This window comes from Rhinolophus sinicus, linkage group LG11 (assembly GCF_036562045.2).
Source record: "Rhinolophus sinicus isolate RSC01 linkage group LG11, ASM3656204v1, whole genome shotgun sequence".
NCBI classification, from domain to species: Eukaryota; Metazoa; Chordata; class Mammalia; order Chiroptera; family Rhinolophidae; genus Rhinolophus; species Rhinolophus sinicus.
The window spans coordinates 8,441,172-8,461,232 of NC_133760.1; the positions used below are offsets into that span (position 1 = coordinate 8,441,172).

A 20,061-nucleotide genomic window follows, 5' to 3' on the forward strand; every position below is an offset into this window, starting at 1 on the left:
CCCCTAGGGCCTCGGGGTCCGGGGCAGAAGGAGAGGCCCAGGGCTGAAGGAGCAGGGGAGCGGGACAGCCTGTCTAGTCTCCCTTGCTGGTAACAAGGGTTCCACTTACTTTATTTTGTTGGCAACAATAAATAATCTATAAATAGAACGGGAGGGAGGAGTAAGATAAGGTAAGAATGAACAGGGTCAAAACCATTTGATTCTGGGCCAGGCAGAGGTAGGACAGAGGGGAGCCCCTTCTCCCTAAGTCACCTCCCTGCATTTCACTTCGGGCTTCCCCCCCCCTCGCCCCCCACTGGCAGCTCCTCTGATGTACCCGGGGTAGAAGGGAGCTGTGAGAAGGGCAGTGGGCTGTGGGAGGGCAGAGTTCAGCTGCCCACATACAAGGCGAATACACAAAGCATCAGGTCAATAAATTGGCCCCCTCCCAGCTCCTCGGGAACTGGCCAAGGGGACCAGCACTGGCAGGGGTGAGGCCCAAGAGGGGGCAACGTCCTCCTCATGGTTGCTCCTTTCCAAGAAGAGAGGCAGGAGCTGCCAGGTGGCCCAGGGGAGAGGTGAGAAGAGTTAGCCTCATTTGCGGCGGCGAGGAGGCAGAGGGGCCAGCTTTGAGGAACAGCGGGCCTTCTCAGCCAGCAGCTGGTAGAAGGGCTTCGGGGTCCCCCAGTCCTCGTCCTCGCTGCTGGAGCTCTCCTGTTTCACGATCCGGTTGTGCCTGCGGCTGAACCTTCGAGCTTTGATGCTGGGGAGAGGCGGTGGGATGGTGGGGTACCTCACTTGCCTCCCAGGCTCTCTGCCCCGCCCTTAGTGCTCTGGCCCCAGCAGTGACCAGGGCCAGGGCTTTATTTGGTCCCACCAGGCGAACCTCTGGGCCTCGGAGGCCCAGCCTATACATGGGACTCCACCAAGGGCTCTCTACGGAAGCCCCGCGTTCCTGTTAAAATCTGTGCTCACAGATGTGTGTTTCAGGAGCCAATGAGAAACAGGCAGGGGCAGCTCCCGTGATGGTGGAGAGGAGAGGGCTTCAGGACGGGAGAGGAGGTGGAAGAGGAGGGAAGGAGGCCATGTGAAAGGGAGGTAAGACCCAGTTTCCTGCTCTGAGAAACTTCCCGTGGCAGAAAGGGCAAAAGAAATTTAGGGCAGCAGGGTCCAAATCCCAAATTAAACTATTTGCCCTTCTAAGCTCCAAGAGTGACCTTTCCACCTGTCACTCCCCAATCTTTCATAAAAGTTTGCAACACCCAAATCTCCCAGCCTGTTTCCAATCTCCTGAAGCTCAAAGCTCTGGGAGGTAGAGCTGGGCTGAGGAGCAGGCAGCCCCTGCTCCACCGCACCTCTGGGCTGGGGCTCCTCACCTGTATGGTTTCCGCTCCTGCTCGCTCATCGATCGCCAGAGTTGGGCCAGCTCCTTGGTGGCAGCTGTGGATGCGGTTCCTGGGCAAGATCTGGGACAGGAGGGTGGAAGTAAGGAGAGGCCTGCAGGGCAGCCTGGCTTGGATGAAAGCCAAGGGCTTGAACACGCGCGGCTCCCCTGCCCTCTCAGAGCCTCAGCTTTCCCTCTGAGAACTCAGCTGTTTCCCACCCATGTTGGATATCCTGAAAGGCCCCCATTCCGCTCCCTGGAGCTTAGGTGCCAAAGGGGGGGGGGGGAACTGGACTAAATGGTTGTTGGGAAAGGGACACCTGTGTGCCAGGACTCATAGTAGTCCTGTGTCCGCTGCTCCCTGTACCAGCCCCTGGATCTTCCTGGCAGGACACCAGCTGTTCTCCCTGGGGCCTGGGGGCCTCCCACCCCACCCCCAGCTTCAGGCTGGCACAGGTCAGTTCAGGTTGGGCTCCTGCTCTACCACATGGGTCCCAAGAACTTGCGCTTGAAACCTTAGAAACAAGGAGCTCTCCTCCCACGGGGTTGCCAAGGTAGGAGGCAGGACCTGAGCCGGAACCTCCCAAAGGTGACCCTGCCCCCACCCGGCCCCACCTGCTTGAGAACCCAGCCCACCCGGAAGCGAGTGGCACCGAGAGACAGGCAAGGATTCCAAACAGCCTCGGGTGAGCCCTCAGACCACCCACGTCGTGAAGGCAATCCACCCCACCCCCCCTCACGTTGTATAAGCCAATTTCCTTTTTTTCTTAAGTCCGAGGAGAGTTTCCCTGCTTACAATTGACTGGCCCTGACCAAAGCGATGGGGCCAGAGGAGATGCTGGAGGAGAGCCCGGCTGAGGAAGGGTGGGTGGATGGTTCCAGAAGGGGGCGCCAATGTGTTAGACAGCACAGGGCAACATGCTCTGGGGGGCAAGCCAACGAGGACCCCCACCCACCGGATGTACTGCTTCCGGTTCATCCTGCAGAACATGATGAAGCCGTTGACACACTTTTTCTTCGTCTGGATGGGGCATGGGGCTGTCTTGGACTTCATGGGCCACCTGCCCGCCTGGCCCTTTCTTGTCCTCCTCCGGGCTGCGGGCAGGGCCGAGGCCCGCCGGGTTGGGGTCCACGTGTAGTCTCTGTCCTCTTCGCTGGAGGACGGGGGGCCCTGGGGGTCGGCCTGAGCGTCCTGGGTGGAGGACAGAGAGATGAGAGCGGGCCGGAGAGGCAGGACCAACCTCGGGGGCGGTTCCTCCTCACCTCCGGGGGCTTCCACACCGACTCTGTGCCTGTGTCGGGGTCCGAGTCCTCAGAGCTGGGACTGGATGGCCCCTTGCTGTTCTCACTCAGCGACAGGTAGCAGTGGTCCTGCAAGACGGAGGACTGGGACAGGCTGGGGGGGTCAGGAGGGTCTTTCGGGGCCTCAGAGGGTGTGTTCTAGGGGGTGAAGGAGGAAAAGGGAGGGGATGTGAAGGGAGATAGTGGTGTCCCTTCATGCCCCACTCCCTGCTTTCCTAGGAAATGAGCATGAGAAACATCACGGATTCAAGACAACCTCATTCAAACACCCCCTGGACAGTCACGCAAATATTCCCAAATTCCCACAGGGGTCAGAGAGGGGCTGCATTGGGCTCGGGTCTTCTGCCTCCCATTCTGGGGCAATACCTCTTAATCCCATCAGTTCACCACCTCATATTGAAGCCGTGAAACTCTGGGCAAGTATTAACTTCTCTGAGCCTCTGCTCTACAACAGTGGTCACTACCCACATGGCGCATGGCTGAGAAGCACCTAGCACAGTGCCCAGTGCTTACTAAGGGCTCCGCTAAGGGTGTCTTTTTCTGTTTCTACTGCCCATTCACCTACTCATTGAAGCAACAGCCCCCCCACACACACACACACTGGAAGAAGAATCATTTGGGGACCAGAGCTGGGGCTACCCCTCTGTCAGATGAACAGTGAGCTCCTGGAGCAGATGGTGACAACAGAGGTGAGCCCCGGGGCCTGGGAGGGATCTCTTTCCAATGGAGGATTCCTGGGGCCACTCTGCTGCTTTGTTTCCTTATCTGTCAAATGGGGTCACAAGAGACCCTGCCTCATAGAGCTGTCGTAAAACTATGTGGGGTCTTTTATGGGCACCTGGCAGCTTTATAGCTTTTATCTCTTGTGTCTAGTTCAGTCTAAGTGCCCAGCATAGAGCAGGTGCCTGGTGGCCAGCGATGAGCGTTCAAAGGATGGGCAGATGCATCTCTGGAAAGGTTGAGGGGATGGATGAGTGAATCAAGCAGGTGAGAAATGTGTGTGGAAAGAAAGATGGCCATGTCTGGACAGATGGTTGGAGAGACGCCTACCTTCTGTGGTACCTCGAGCATGCAGGCAGAAGGTGAAGACACAGGATCTAAGAACACTTCTTCAAAGAGCGCTGTCAGGGAGGGAGGCCAGAGAGGTGGCTGGGCCCGGAATGCCTCTCACGGCACCAGGCCTGTCCACCAGCCCGCTAGCCTGAGTGCTACTCTCTGGGTTTCCCGATCTCTGGCTCCATGTCCAAATCCAGCTCCCAGACCAGCTCCCGTGGGGCACCTCCAACCTGGGCAGAGGGAGTGGGTCCCTGCTCCAGGCTCCTGTAGCCTCCCACTGCCCACACTGGCCTGGGGCTACCCCCTAACCAAGCTGTGGGCTCCTTGCGGCAGGGCCTGGACGGGATGCATCCCTGGGTGTCCCTCATTGCCCAGCGCGGGGCAACATACTGGATAGGCGTCACCGTGTGTTTTCTGAATGAAGCAAGCATCAGGCCCAGGCCAGGACGCTCACCTTGGGTCAAGTACTCGGCGCCATCCTCCAAGATCTTTTCTGGCAGCAGTTTCTCTGGAGAGCTGAACAGGGAAGGGCTGAGGCCTAGGATCTCGCTTGGGTGGCCCGTCACACTCCAGGTGTCAATCTGAAGAGGCCCCAAGGCCAGTGGGCTCCCTGAAGGAAAGGAAATATCAGGCTGGGGGTGTGGTCAGGTTGTCCTCTCCCCCAGCAAGGCAGCTGGCTTGGATGAGATGATGCCAGACATTGGGGAAAGGGGACTCTGTCCACTGCTCATTTTGAGTGCTTGGTGGAAGAAATTAAGATGCCTGGCATTATGTCAGGGATGGCAAAAAAAAATTAATATCATAATGTGCCAGATCCAATAGACTGATTGTAACTACTGGAGCTCTGTGTTAAGAAAGATTCTGAGGTAGTGTCTGGGATCGCCAGAAAGAGTGACACACGATTGCAATATCTGCTATGGCAACCAATGGCTCAGTGACAGAGGGCATATTATGTTTGCCATCCCTGTGCTTAGCAGACATCCATTCCCTTTCCCGCTTTCCCCTCTCCACTGAACTCCTCAGAAGGAAGGTACCAAGAAGGCCCCACACCAGCCTACGAAGAGAGACAGAGTTTCAGTCACCATGGGGGCTGCCCTCTGGGGTCCAGGCAGGAAGCCAAGGGTCAGCATCCGGGGCCTCCTGGCCCACCTCCTCGCTGGAGTCGTAGAACACCGGCTTCTGCCTGCAAGAGGTGGAATTCAAGAGGCAGACCCGGAGCCCTAGGCTGGGAATTGCTGTGACCCTGGGTGAGCGGTGTCCCCAATGGGTGACTCAGTGTCACCCACTGTGAAATAAGAGAGGGACCATTCCATACTGGCTGCTGGGGGGATGCTGGGGGCAGAAAGCTTAGTCAGCTGAGGCGCTGCCCTCAAGAAGCTTCAAGGCTTGTGAGGAGAGGCAGCTGCAATCACATGCTGATGACAGAGTCATGGGGAGTGTGGGGAGGACAGAGAGGGCGGGTAGGGCAGGAGGGAAGACGGCACTGAGACCAGGCTGAAGGACGGTAGAGTTTTCCAGGTGGACGAGGGGAACTGACTTTCTGGAAAGAGGGGTCAGAGGGTGAAAAGCCCAGAGGGGACAAGGGCATGGCTCCCGTGAGTGAGTGAGGAGTGGCGAATATTTGAAGGTGTTAAGGGTAAGACTCATACACAGGTGAGAGGCAGGAGAGGGTGCTGGCAAGGGGAACGATGGCCATAGAAGTTCTCAAATGCCAATGAAATATTTGGGCTCTACCCTGTGGGCACTGAGAGAGAGCTTAAACCATGAACTGACATGGTCACGGTCTCCGTGCTAGAAAAGCCACTCAGTTGACCAGTAAGGAAGGGCTGGAAGGGTGAGACGGGAGGCAGGGAGACCAGTGGGGTGGGGGCCCAGAAGACTAGAAGCAAGGCTCTCCTTCAAGCTGACGGTGCGCGATGCCGCTGTAGAGCTCACTTCACAGACACCAGCAGGAATGTAAATCAACCTCATTTCTTACTGCCCCTCAGCCATTCCAGACCTAATAACTTCAGCCTCTCCCCCTCAAAGCTCTTGGGGTTCTCTTACCTGGAAAAGGGCTGTGTCCTGTTGAGAAAATGGATCCTCTCAGCCCCTTGCTGGGCCTCAAAAGTAGGGTAAGACCCATCACCCGGGGCGCTCCTTTTGCGATAGCAGCCTAAGGAGGCAAGTCAGGGTGATCACGTCTGTGGCAGGGACAAATGCTGGCCTCACAGATGGAGGGTTGAAGAGGTCCCACGGTCTGCCACAGCCTCGCCCTCCCCCGCCCTAGCCAAAACCTCAAGCTTCAGGGTCTCTGTATAAGGCTCCAGGGCAACCCGAATCACCAGGTTTCTGGAATCCTATATCCTTCTCAGAGGCTGTAAGGAAGATAAAATCCCTAAGTGGAATAATGACAATGGAGATAATAGTACAAAGTGCTTACTAAGGCCAGCGCGGTTTTAAGTATTTTACATACTTATCAGAAGCCCCTGTGGAAGAGTGCCATTATTTTCCCAGTTTATAGTTAAGTAAACTGAGGCACTGCGCTATCAAGTAGCTTGCCCAACGTCACACATCTAGCGGATCTGGGAAGCCCTCCCTCTCCCGGTGAATCAAGCATCTCCTCTGGGCCCCCATGGCCTCCTGGGCAACCCCAGGAAGTCAGGATCACTCGGGCTCATCAGTGACAGTGTGATTCCTTCACTGGACTGTCACCAGCACCTAGCACATGGCCTGGCACAGAGGTGGAGGTGATCTCAGGGTGTAAGGACTGAATGAACGGGGAGAGGACGGGATGACCCGGGGTCTTGTCTTCCAATCGCGCCCTTTCTCTCCCGGCTGTGCTGGCACAGGGATGGGGAGTCAGAGAGCAACTGTCTGGCTGCTCCAAGTGAAGTCTCACAGGAGGCCCCGCTCTCAGCCCCAGTCCTGTGTCCTGCAGGCCCTGCACAAGGGCAGCACTGACCTGTCCTGCCCTTACACCCAGAGCAAAGCCTGAGGGAGAAGAAAACTGGGGCAAAGATCATAAGCTGAGTGAAGCGAGAGGCAGTGTCCTCTTGTCCACCGTTGAAGCCCCGGCTCCCAGGACTGCCCGGGGTGTTGTGGGGGCCTGAGAAATGGTGTGTAAGTGATGGGCTAAATTAACGGTGAGGAAGAGGCCAACTTGAGAGGTCACAGTGGACGCTGTTCTCAGTCACATCCAGCAACGTCAGCCAGGATCTTCCTCCCTTTCTGTCACCTTGAGGTGGGGACGATGCAGCCTTGGGGCGCACGCAGGAGTCGGGACATCTTGGAGGAGTGGTGATCGCCCCAATGTTTCCTCTTTTCTGGTCTGGAGATGGGGTCACCTGCTTCCTGAGCTTGTCCAAGGCCAGACAGCGGCGAGGGTTCTGGGCCCGGGTCCGGCGTTCTGGGAGAGCAGAGACAGCATGAAATGGGGTTGGGGGTCTGACTGTCACCAGAAGATGGCTCAGGTGCAGGTCTTCTTTGCTCTGGGCCCAGCCACCTATTTCAAAGCTTTGTCTGGCCCGGTCCCTCATCAGTGCTTCCTGGGTAAGCCCGGCTCCTCAGTTAGAAATCACCTACCCACAGGTTAGAATCACCTTTTGAGCTCTGAAAAAGTACTGATGCCCAGCTTCCACCCCAAACCACTGAAACCCAACTTTCTGGGTGTGAGGCACAGACATAGGCATTTTTTTAAAGCACATTGGATGATTCACGTGCAGCCAGGGCTGGAAACCATTGGTAGGTTCAAATCCTATTTAAAGACATGGAAACTGAGGCCTGCAAAGGGAAGGGACATGGAGTGAGTTACAGCAAGGCTGAGGCCGGACCCAGGAAGCTGGCCTCCCACACTTGGTCTTTCCTCCACCCTGTGCTCCCTGGTGCCCTGGCTCCGGGATGGATGACTGGCCCTAAAGACAATTGATGCTGAGAGCAGTTTTCCTTGGCTGGCACTGATTGTGTGTATGTTCTCAGGCTCCTAATCCTTAAGACCACCCTGTGTCAGACACTACAATTTCCAGATGAGGAAGGTGAGGCTGCGAGAAGAGTGACCACCCCAGGCCACAGAGCTACTAAGAGGAGGAGCCAGGAATTGAACCCAGGTATGTCAGACTTTGAAGCTTTGTCAGGGGTTCAGGATTGCTGACCAGGCCTCCCAGGAGAATAATGGCCCTGGAGAAGGAGCCCCTCCCCTCTGACCCCCACTTCCGGCTCTGCCTCTATTGATAGCTTGTACCTGACGCTCGGGTCTGCTTCTTCTGAGGTTTCCGGCAGGCTCCCTGAAGACGGGACTTAAAAGAGTGTGGAGAGCTGGATGGGGTGGAGTGTCTCCGCCTTGCTGGCCCCACAACGGGGTTCCGGCCAAGCCCTGCACAGGATGGAGAGGGAGACATCAGATGCCTTCACCCTCATCCCAACCCAAACTCTACCTTCCAGACAATGCTTCCCACTGCTGGTCGGGATGGGAAGCAGGCTGCCCTGGTCCCCAGGCTGACTTTACAAATGTGGAAACTGAGGTCCCAGGAAGACATCAGACTTGTCTGAGGTTGCATAGTGAAGTGGCAAAAGTACAAGGCCAAATTGGAGTTTCCCCAGGGCGTTGGCTAAGAGGGAAGACAGATTTAATGCTTCCCAAATGTGTACCCATCTTCCCCACTCCGAACCAGTTCTTCCTCCTGGAAGACAGTGACGGCTCCTCCACTTCCCAGGGTCACCCCGGGGCCTCTCCCTGAGGCCTCTCAATTCTTCCTCATTAACCTCTCCAAATGTACCCACTGCTGTCCACACTCAGCCACAGAGCCACACTGGGCCTCATTGTCTCCTGCCCGGATCACTCCTAAAAGCATCTTCGCTGAGCTCCCCGACTCCAGTTTCTCACTGAATAACCAATCCTCCACACTAGATGTCGGGGGCCACTTTCTAAAAGAAAAAATCTGATCACGGCTTGTCCTAGGTTGAAGCCTGTCAGTAATTCTCATTTTCTTCGCTCCCTTTTCAGCTGGGCACTGGAAGACCTTCAGGATCTCGTTCCTGCCTCATCTACTCATCTTGCCTGGTATTACTGGTACTTTTCACACCAGTAATGGCAGCACCCAGCACGCATGGTACTGGGTGACTGGCATGTTATAGGCACTGCATTACAACATTCTCTGCATGTATTAACTCGTTTAATCTTCATGACAAACACAGAAGGGAAGTATTAGTACTGGTCCCGTTTTGTAGGTGAGGAAACTGAAGCACAGAGGTTAAGGCAACAAGACGTGTATTGGTGTCAGGATCTGGCTCCGGAGGCTGCGCATGTCATCTCGATGCTGCGCGGTCCCTCTGGTCACACCCATCTGCTTGCTTGTCCCCAGACACTCCACACGTGTCTTCTCGTGCCTGCACGCTCTTGCTCCGATTGTGTCTTCTGCTTGGCTGGGCTGGCCCTTCCCCTATCCTCAAAGGCCCAGCTCCAAACCCCCTGCCCTTTCGTCTTCCCAGACACCCTCCTTTGAGTTCACAGCATCTTGCACAGCTCTCTGACTTTGTCCCCTCCGTGAGGCTGTGATCCGGGACGGCTTGGAATCATCTAAGTCACTCAGTGTCCCTGACAGCTAGGACAATACTCGGCATGTATCAGGATCTGGGAAACGTTGGCTGGACTCACCTCCAAGCCCACCTTCCTCATCAGTGGTGTGGAATTTGAGCAAGGCTTTGGCCACATCGATGCTTCTCTGGAGGTATTGAATGTAGTGCAGGACGTGCAGCAGAATCTCCTTCTGACCCCAAAAGAGACACAGGGTTACTTTCAAGAGTGGGGGCCCGAGATGATGTGAGGCTGCTGGAGACCAGAGACAGAAAGGCTCCAGGACCCCGTTCCCCACCCAACAACTCCTCCATTGACAGACAAGTTCCTATCCTGCTGTTCAGTCCTCACTGTAGCCCAGCGAGGTAGCAGTTACAGCTAAGAGTGCTAGTGGGACTTGCTAAGGTTACAGAGGGCAAGTGGCAGGGCTGGGATCTAAACCCATGTGTGCCTACCTCCTGGTCCAGTTTTTCAGCACACACTGTTCAGCTTCCCACCCCTGGCCCTTTGCACATGCCATATTCTCTATCTGCAAAATGCTCCTCTTTCCACGCACTCCCTCACCTGGCATCTCCTCCTCTGAGCTTCAGCACAGTGTCCTCCCCTGCCAGCCTCCCACCTCCCTGGCCCCTCTCGCCCAGGCTGGGTCAGATGTTCCTCCTCGGCCCTTGTGTAACACCCGGAGTCTGTTTCCACCGAGGCACTTGCCACACGATTTTATAATTATCTGTTTACACATTAGGTTCTCTCCCACTGACTTTGGACTAACTATAGCGAATTAATTTCTGTATCCCAAGCACACCGAATCCAGAGGTGGCTTAGCCAGGGAATGCTGAAGGAATGAATCTCCCCCACAGCACCAAGCATGATGCCTCTTGCCCAGCAGGCATCACCCATCCAGCCATCAAATACCGACTGAATTGATATTGGAGCTACTATGCTCAAAGAGACTACTACCACCAAGGGCCAGGTACGTAAGGGTGACCGAGACATATTTTCGTTTGCCTTCATGGAACTTATAATCTAGTGAGGGCAGTGGACCTTAATAAACTCATAAACCATACAAAATTACCGACTGTGTGATAAGCATTATGAATGAAAGCGTATAACAAGGGATTTTGAAATTAGGCTTGAGCGTCCAGAAAGGCTTCTCTGAAGACCTGAAGACTGAAAGGAGTTAGCCTGGTAAAGAAGTGAGGGAAGAACACCAGTAAGTATTTTTTGGTTCATACTGGATCTCTAGAATAACAATAAAACCATTAGCAGTAATCTTCCAAACCCCAAATCAGGAAATATGGTCTCGTGAGGGGACTTATGTGACACTGTTCCATAAAATATACAGACAGTCACTGAAATTATTTAACTTGACCCGTGGAAGGAAGCTAGAATCTAACTAAGGAATACATGTGACATAGCAAAAAGACTACTCGTTTGGGAGGACCTGGATCCAATCTACCACTTACTGGTTGTGTGCTGGGAGCAGGTCATTTTACTTCTTTGAGCCTCGGTTTTCTCATCTGTGCAATGGGAATGAGATACTCATTCAAGCTTGGAGGATTACCAGGCCTAAATAAGTTGTGTGTGAAATCTCCCAGCACACAGCTGGATACATCAGTTGCCTAATAAATGCTTAGTTGACAGCTAAAGGAAAACACCTTCACCAGGTTCTCAAGGAATTAAATAAGCACCTTTTCTAACTTTTTATAACTACATCATGGGTTTTTTCCAGAGCAGACACTGTCTTTTTTGCTTAGTATCTCCATCACTAGGCTTGGCATATGGTTGGCAATCACTAAGCTGAGGTCTTTGTAAACTGTAAAGTAATATAAAATGTTATTATTACTAGTGTAAAGGTTTTATGCAGAAGGCAATTGGGCATCACCTCAGATTTCAGGATAGAATGCTCAGTAATTGAAACTTCAGGAAGGTTAGCTTGGGGGCTGCATCGGGTTCAAATACCAGAAATCTGCTGAGGGTGAGATGGACAGGTGCCACAACTGCCTTAGCAGAGGGAATTCATTTATTCATTCCCCAAATATCTATTGAGCATTCAGTGACAGTGGCAGAGGGTGTGGGCCTTTGGAAAGGGCACATCTGACTCTCTCACTCTGCCATTAGCCAGCTGTCCCTCTGGGCAATATGACACCTCTGCTTCAGTTTCCTCAAACTAAAAAATGAGCATACCCAGATGCATCTCAAAAGCATTGTGGAAGGATTAAATGAAAAAAATGTATATAAAACGCTCAGCATTTAGGGTGTGACACCTAGAACTCTTAGTAAATTGGGAGCAATTGTTACTGTTACCGGCTGTAAGTTGGGCCCTGTGGGCACTGGGGATAGAGATTTATCCATTGTGGTCCTTGCCATCTCAGAATTCTTCATCTAAAGGGGGTCAGAGATAAGGAAACAATCGCGGTAATATGTTGAGGGCTTTGCTGGTCAGAGGGAGAAGAAGCTCCAGCATCTTATCGGGCAGGCGGCACTTAATCAGCCAGGATGGCGAAGAAGGCTGCCACAGAACTAAGCGGCATCCTGCAAACACGGGAGAGGCCACACGTGATAGCTCCCATTAGTTCACTGAGCAGTGGACTGAGCAGGTCACACAGCCCTGGAAGAGCTGTGATGATGCACTTCAGGCAGCCCAGTCAAGTGGGAGGCTGAGGACTGACTAGTATGTGGACGCAGGTTGTATGTGGAACAGGACTGAATTTAAGGAAGAATGAAGATGAGGAAGAGGAGGGATCATTAAGACAGAGAATCAATGATAAATAAAGTGGCCTGGGAAGAATTCCCCCAGGAGATCTGCTCAGTGATGAAATGATGCCTGTCCCCTGATTAGACAGCCGTTCTGCCAGGGCAGGGACTGTGTCCCAGACATCGCTGCCCTCCCTGCCAAGAGCTTCTGACAGCATCTATGCATGCCCAATACTCAAATGCTTGAGGACAGAGGACAAAATTCCTCCAATGGTTTTGAGCACCGTGCTGGCCTGCATCAGGCTGCTCCCCAAGGACGTCCATGTCCTAATGTCAGAGCCTGTGAATGTGTTGCCTTATACGACTAAGGGAACCTCACAGATGTGATTAAATTAAGGGTCTTCAGATGGGGAGATTATTCTGGATTATCTGAGTGGGCCCAAGGTAATCATAAGCGTTCCTTGTAACAGGAGGCAGGAAGGTCAAAGGCCGAGAGGCAAAGTGACGACGGAAGCAGAGAGAGAAGGAGAGAGACCTGAAGCTGCTGCGCTGCTGACTCTGCAGGGGCCACGAGCCCGGGAACATGAGCGACCTCCAGAAGGTGGCACAGGGAAAGGAAACAGATTCTCCCCTGGAGCTGCCAAGAAGAAGCAACTCTGCTGACAGCCTGACCGGAGACCAGTGAGACTGACTTTGGACTTCTGACCTCCAGAAATGTAAGAGAATCAATTTGTGTTGTTTTAAGCCATTACATTTGTGGTAAGTCATTACAGTAGCCACAAGAAAGTGCTTCGTATTGGGGATTGATGGAACGTGGGAGGCAGGGAGAAGGTCAGGGTTAGGGTCTGGCAAATCTCTCTGTAACACCCGCTCCTCTGAACCTCTCTGGAGGCACATAGCACATTCTAGCTGGGGCCACTTACTCCTGTGTTCAAATCTTTATCTTTCTGACCAGATTGAGTTCCCAGAGGATGAGAGTGGGCCTCAAATTTCTTTGCCTCCCCTAGTTGCAATCATAAAAGCTTCTGTTATCCAACAATCTTTCCATAAATGGCTGATGAATGAATAAATAAATGACTGAAATAGCAAGAAAACATCACGCCAAGTCTGCAGGATCTCTGAGTCTCCTCTTAAGCAGTTCCCACTGGGAGCTGGTGTTACCTCAGCACTATGCACATTTATTGAGTAGCCATTGGGGACACGCAGAGAAGCTTTATCTGTTCCTACCTCATGGAGATGATACCTACAGGTCACAAAACAAGGGACTGGGAGAGGGAACTGACATTTATTCAGGGCCTGTCACGGCTATTACTGTGTTTCCCTGAAAAGAAGACCTAACTGGAAAATAAGACCTAGCATGATTTTTCAGGAGGACATCCCCTGAACGTAAGCCCTAATGCGTCTTTTGGAGCAAAAATTCATAGAAGACCCGGTCTTATTTTCAGGGAAACACAGTATTTCATTTTAGCCTCACAATATCTCTGTATAGGAGGGGTTATCTTTTCTCATTTTACAGCTGAGAAACCCGAGGCTTGAGAAGTGGATAACCTGAGCATCCTGCCCAGACTGCTGCAGTTGTAGAGCTGGAGGGCTCACACCAGTGTCTGTCTGACTTCCCGGCTCCTTGCGTACTTTTCCTCCCAGTCTCCTTTTGCAGGAAAGAATCCCACAGGCTTCTACTCATGGGCTCACAGACTCCCAGGAATTCCCATTCAGAGCAGGACCATTCCCACTTAAGTGCTGTCACTGAAAAGGTCTGTCCAGGTTGCCCAGCTTAACCCGCTTACTGACATTTTAGGATCTGCCTCCCAAACCCACCTCCTTTCCTTTAGTTCTCTTACCTTGGTGAGCTTCTTGCTACCGGTCTTCAGGGTCACGGGTAGCAGCAATGCTAGCTCGTGGAGTTTGCCGGTGTGGTTTTTCCTCTGCTTCCTGTTTTGGGACAAGAGCTGGTTTTGGGTAGGATATCCAAAATGGAACTTAGCGTCTGACTCCCAGACCTCCTGTCTCGATGTTGCCCTGCCCCAGGCACCCGAGATGGAGTCCCTGGCCTTGTCGGGACATCATCCCTTATCTCCCGGTCCAGTCCGTCACCAAATCTTGCCCATTCCTCCTGTGATCCCTTCTCTCCATCCCCACAGCCCCTGACCTAGTCCATGTACTGACACCCTCATAGGCCTCCCAGCCTCCCTTCCAGCCTCCTCCAACCATACTTTCTACTAGAGTCAGAGTGATCGTTCTAAAACACAAACCTGACCACGCTTTTCTCATCTGTGCAATGGGAATGAGGACAATCATTCAGGCTCAGAGGATTATCAATGGGACCAAATAAACTAGTGTGTATGAAATCGCCCAGCACAGAACCTGATACATTAATTGTCTAATACGTGCCTCAGACCTCTCAATGCCATCCCATGATTAAGGATCAAGTTTAAATCCTCAACATGGCTTATAATGCCCCTCATGGCCTGGCCTGGCTGACCACATCTTATTTCCTTTGGTTCTCTCCCCTCACCTGACCCTAACTCCACAGGACAGGTGAGGTACCTCTGCTAAGGTCCCCCAACCCCTGGGCTCATGCATTTCTCTGATCCTTGCACTGGCCTGAGAGCTATGTGGGGGTTACCACTGTATTTCTAGCACCTAGAACACTGTATTTCTGGCATATTGTGGGAACCCACTGCGTATTTGCTAAATGAATGAATAAATAAGGGCATGAAAGTAGTTGTCTCCTGGGCAGATGAAGAACTTCCGGGGTCTAATCCCTGAATTCATAATTCATAATATACCCATGCACACACACCTCCACCCTCTCTCCTGACAGATGGAGACACAAAGACATTAGAATCTCTCTCCCAAATTACACACCACTGCCATTGCTCATGCTACTCTTTCAGGAACGCCCAAACACCTGTCTCCACCAATCCTTATCTCACCTTCCTTTAGGGCCCAGTTCAATCGCCACCTGCCCCAGGAAGCCTCTCTGACCTCCCTTGCTTTCCTGCCAAGCCCTCGGCTGGACGCCAGGGAAACAGAAGAATCACGGACACTGACATCAAGGAGATGGGGGAACAGTGTGAACGACACACATCTCCCTAACCAAACTCTGATGTCATGAAAGAGTCTCACTCATTCATTTAGCAACTACTTATTGAGCACCTACTATGTGCCAGGAACTGTGATAGGGGACAGGGACAAAAGTATAAAAAACAAATACAGCTTCTTCGAGAGTCCACAGTATACTGAGGGATGAAGTCATTAATCAAATTGTCACACAAACAAACATAAAATTGCAGTTAGGACCAGAACCAGCTACACAATTTGCTGGGGGGTGCACCACAAATGAAAATGCAGGGTCCCTTGTTCAAACATTAAGAATTTCAAGATGGTGAGAGCAGAGCATTAAACCAAGCATCAAGCTCTTCTAAGCACAGGACTCTGTGACTGAATGGGTCACATGCCCATGAAGCGAACCCTGATGGGGACAAAGGAGAGGTGTTGCTTGATGTTAAGGAAGCTTGTTAACAAGTGGATTTGACCTAATCAATGAGGTCTTCCCTGAGGAAGTAAACCTGGCCAGAACCTGTTCTGAAGGATTAGTGGAAATATATAGGTAAAGAGGGAAAAAGCACATTTCAGATAGAGGGAACATGTGCAAAGGCCCTGTGGCATGAGGGAGCATGAATTCAAAAGAAATAAAGCCGAAGTGTCTGTAGCACAGAAAGCAAGGAGTCCTGTAGGGTGAGATGAGGTTGGAGAAGGAGGTAGGGGCCAGGTGAGTCTTGTTGGCTCATAGTACAGAAATTTTGCCTTTATCCTAAGACCACCAGGAAGCCATTAAAGGGCTTTACACAGGGGATGACATATTACGTAGTTCACCCCCTCAAAACTCCTATGAATACAGAAAACCACTATGAAACCACTATGAAGACTATACATATTAATCAACTGAATTAAAGAATGAAAGGAAAAAATCACCAATTAGTCTCAAGGTACCTCCTGGTAGAAACCATAACTTTGAGGGGCAAGGGTGTTGGGGTTCTATCCTTGCAGAGAAACTGGGTAGGCTGACCTCTGAAGTCCTGTCTAGCCCTGATATTTATATTTTGCATACCACTTTCCTTCTGTTCTAGAGGAGCACCTGGAAGCACCAGCAAGAAACAACACAGAAAGCAAAGGAGAAAAAGTGTCCAGGTCTATTTAAGTTCAACGCGTTATTTGACCATGTCTGAGAAAAAAAGTTTTGTATCAACTGTAGTCCTTGGGTATTTACACTGGGTTTGCAAAGCACCAAGAGAGCCTTCTGTCCAAACATAGAAGTTACCGAAAAAAATAAAAATTTTGGAGAGAACAAAAGGGTGACTAAGAATCACAAAATCTTGGCATCTCCTGGGCAGCAGTCCTGAATAGGTGTGACCCAGGCTCTGCTCACAGGGGCTTCCGGAAGACGGGCACTCCCTCCCAAAGCTGCCCCTTTCCTCACTGCATGGTTCTGGCTTTAGCCAAGTTCTTTCCTCATAGTCACTATACTTTTCACCCACTAATCCCAGCTCTGCCCTCTGGGTCTGTGGGAAACAGGTCAGCTCCAGCCACGTGGGTCCCTTTTCTGTTTCTCCAACTGCCAAGTTTACTTCTGCCTTAAGGTCTTCACTATTCCCTCCACCTGGAATGTTCTTTTGCCCTGATTTTGCATGGCTGGTTTCATCTCTGACATTCACCACTTAGCTTAAATGTAACCTCTTCAGAGAGGCCTTTCCTGACCACTCAGTCTAAATAAGCACATTCTTTGTCACATCTCCATATAATTTATCAGCATGTGAAATCTTATTAATTAATTAATTTATTATAAACTCCAGAAGGGTAGGAATTTTTGTCTTTTTTATTTATTGTTATATCCCAGGCTGACCTGTCCATTAGGTATAGTAAGGACAGTACCTAGGGCCATGATACTTTGAGGGGGCTTATGAAAATGATTTAATTTCTTTATAATCAGAATAAAAAAATAGATATAATCCAGCTTGGATTATATTCATCTTTACACCAATGCTGTTGTTAACTACAATTTTTAATATGTTTTTAATGGAGGAAGGGGCCCAAGAAGGCCAAATTGCCTAGGTCCTATGAAAGTCATAGCTCCTAGAATAATGCCCAGCACTTGGGTGCTCAATAAAAAGTTGTTCAATTCATGAATGCCTATTTTGTCTTGTGATGGCCTCTCAGGCTTTGAAATGTCAAATGACTGTAATTCCTGGGTTTTCTCTTCCCTGAGCTAAGCAGCCTAAGCACTCCCTATTTTAGGGGAACTGGAAGGAGCCTTAACCAAGAACCAGCCCCAATGTCTTATATTAGGTATGCTCCCTAATTTGCTTTAACGTGCACAGGAACTTAGGAATTAGAGCTGCCCCAAAGTGCGGCAAATCATGGAGCAGTCCCAAGAAGCAGCATTATAGTTGGTTATTAACTCCAGCTTTTGAAGCAGACAGACCTAGATTAAAATCCTAGCTCTGCCACTTGCTATGTGACTTTGGACAAGTGCTTTCATCTCTCTGAGCCTGTTTTTAACTCACTTACGAAATGCAGGTGGCTAGGAAGTTTGATTTGTCAAGAAGGTGTTTAATACAGTACCTGGCAGATAGGGAGTACTCACAAAATGTTAGTTCAAGACAGAAGGTAGATAGTCATTTGTCAGAATGATTTAGGGATAAGGGTTATTGGCGAATGGGGTGGAAGTATTTTATTGTATGACTATGGTTGATAAAACTGTTGTTTTGGGTTGACCAACATCCAATTCCCCTTTGCTGGTAATAGCTTCCTTTGGGGAAGCACCCCTCCCCCACTCTCAGTCCATGTGGTTCAGAGAGGCTAACGCCAACTTCCCCTTCCACTAGGGAGCACAGAAGCAAGGTCCAGCCAAGAAGAGTCACAGTGATTGATTCAGGATTGGAGTCATAAACCATGTTTGGCCAATCAGTCAATGGATTCTGGAATGAGACGCTCTGTACTAGGGTTGTCAAGCTGGCAAGACATGAACTTGGAGCTGCTGGGAGCCATCTTACTGTCACAAAAGGAGAGCCTGCTTGAGAAGGAAGCCAACACAGACAACAGCAGAGCTGCGAGAAGCAGATTCCTGGCAACACCATTTAACCCCCACCTGGAACCAGCCACGCCTAAAGCCCCTGAATTTTTTGTTTAAAAGATCCAATACATCCCCTTTTATGCTTAAGCTGGTTTCAGCTAGGTCTCTGTTAATTGCAACCAAGAGTCTTTATTAATACAAGGACTCCACATCTAGAAAGGGGGAAGAGAAAAAGCATTGCTGGTGATCTCTGGGATTCCAGGAGGAATGGGCACTTTGATAAGCATTCTTCATTTTCTTCTCTAAGTAGAGAATCTCAGCAAAGCAGACGCTTATTTTTGAAGTTAATGAATGAAGAGATGAATGGACATGGGGGTTGGGAGGACAGTAGGGGATAAGATGAATTCTGGCTATTTTTTCTTTATCCAGACTTTGAAGGGGGTGTGGGACAGAGAAACCTGATCCAACCCTCAATCTGCTGGGAAAATCCCCTCTATAAGACTCCTGACGTTTGGTAAGTGCTTGATGGATGAATGAATGTGAATAAAAGAAAGAAGGAAGAGCATTTAAGACACTCAAAATGCCAAAGCCTACAAGGGCGTAGAGATGATCTCAGCCAACTACCTCAGCGTTTTCTCATCTTGAAAATGGTGGTTATATCACACCTACTTCCTTGTGGAGTTGTTAAAATTAAAGGGTATCATACAAACAAAAGGCTTAGCAAAGAGACAAAATAGAAAATGCTCAGTAAACATTATTGTTATTATTATTCAACCAGAGTGTCTGGAGCTGTAAGGGAGATGGGTGGTGGTGGTGTGGGGCGGGGAGAGCCCTTACCTCTTCCTGGAACCCAGGGAACTGGCTCTGGGCCGTTCAGAGGAACACAGATATCTGCTGGAATCCCACATCTACAAAAAGGGAAAAAGAAAGACTTATTAGTGACCTCTGGAATTCCAGAAGAAATGGGCAGTATGACAGGCAGCCTTCATTTTCCCCATGGGGCTCCTTTGAGCCCTACAGATCCTAAAATGGCGTCCCTAAGCCCCACAAATATGGGCCCAGAGACCAAATTAAAAACCCCAAACTCGACAATAACTGTAAATTTAGGCCCCTAAGTCATGATCCAGACCTAAAACTAAAGAGCAAATTCCCAAACTTCGACTTCAGAATTTCTTAGTAGTGAGATGTCAGACCCAGAAATGGAGACTTCCAGGCCGGAAAACTGTGGCTTTGAGATCTCTAAACTATGATATTAAGACACTAAAACTGTGACTTTAAACTCCCAAAGTGAGGACCTAGAACCCAAAAAGGAGCCCTTTCAAATCTAAAAACCCTAAACTCTAGTACTGAGACACCCTAGACCCCTCTGTCAACTTCTGACCCCTGAATATTATCCCAATCCTAACATTAAAATCACAGACCACAAACATTAACCCTGAGAACCCAAATCCTAAAGTAAGAAATCTAAACCCCTTCAAAGCAAGCCTCGGCCCTTCCCCCAAATTGACCTCAGATCCTAAAATAAAGACCTCAAGACCCCAAAACTGTCACTTCAGACCCTCAAGTTGTGACCCCAACCTTAAAACAAAGATCTCCATATGAGTCCTACTCTGACACACAGACTAAAATTGAAGCTCCATACTCCAGGGACTGCAGGCCTTAAAACTTAATTCTCAAGGTCCCAAACTGTGACTCCAGACCCTAAATCTCATACTTCATACTCTACGTTGAAATTCTAGACCCTAAATCTATACTGAGGCTTCAATTCTCCCAAATCAGACCCCAGGCCCTGAAATGATACTCCAGAACTCAAAACTAAGATTTCCAGATCCCAAGGTTCGGATCCAACAGGAAAGCTTCATGTCACAAAACTGAAGATCTTCAGATTCCAAAATTAGTTATATTCAGACACAAATCCTGAGATCCCAGATCCCCAACCCTATTCAAACAGAGCTTTCCAGTATTAAACTTGAGCCTGGATCCCAAAACCTAGGCCCAGCCTCAAACCCAAACTCAGCT

General features: G+C 50.5%; 1 protein-coding gene across 1 annotated transcript; it reads right to left on the reverse strand.

Moving 5' to 3' along the window:
- Positions 1-126: 126 nt before the first annotated feature.
- MEIOSIN (meiosis initiator) lies at positions 127-18,950 on the reverse strand. The gene is made up of 15 exons (XM_074315903.1): positions 18,881-18,950; positions 17,759-17,874; positions 13,808-13,927; positions 9,354-9,465; positions 7,941-8,072; positions 6,864-7,109; positions 5,768-5,876; positions 4,804-4,904; positions 4,176-4,331; positions 3,928-3,930; positions 3,716-3,786; positions 2,627-2,803; positions 2,320-2,555; positions 1,356-1,445; positions 127-742 (listed from the first exon to the last, which is right to left on the reverse strand). The coding sequence occupies exons 1-15, from the start codon at positions 18,948-18,950 to the stop codon at positions 574-576; spliced, it is 1,908 nt and encodes a 635-aa protein (XP_074172004.1). The 3' UTR covers positions 127-573.
- Positions 18,951-20,061: the final 1,111 nt, after the last annotated feature.

Excerpts from the sequence above, each read along its gene's own strand:
- MEIOSIN (XM_074315903.1), bottom strand. The coding sequence starts at position 18,950 with ATGTGGGATTCCAGCAGATATCTGTGTTCCTCTGAACGGCCCAGAGCC. Across the intron at positions 2,804-3,715 it reads TGCTCGAGGTACCACAGAAG|AACACACCCTCTGAGGCCCC; the intron begins GTAGGCGTCTCT and ends TTCACCCCCTAG. Across the intron at positions 1,446-2,319 it reads AACCGGAAGCAGTACATCCG|ATCTTGCCCAGGAACCGCAT; the intron begins GTGGGTGGGGGT and ends CTCCTGTCCCAG.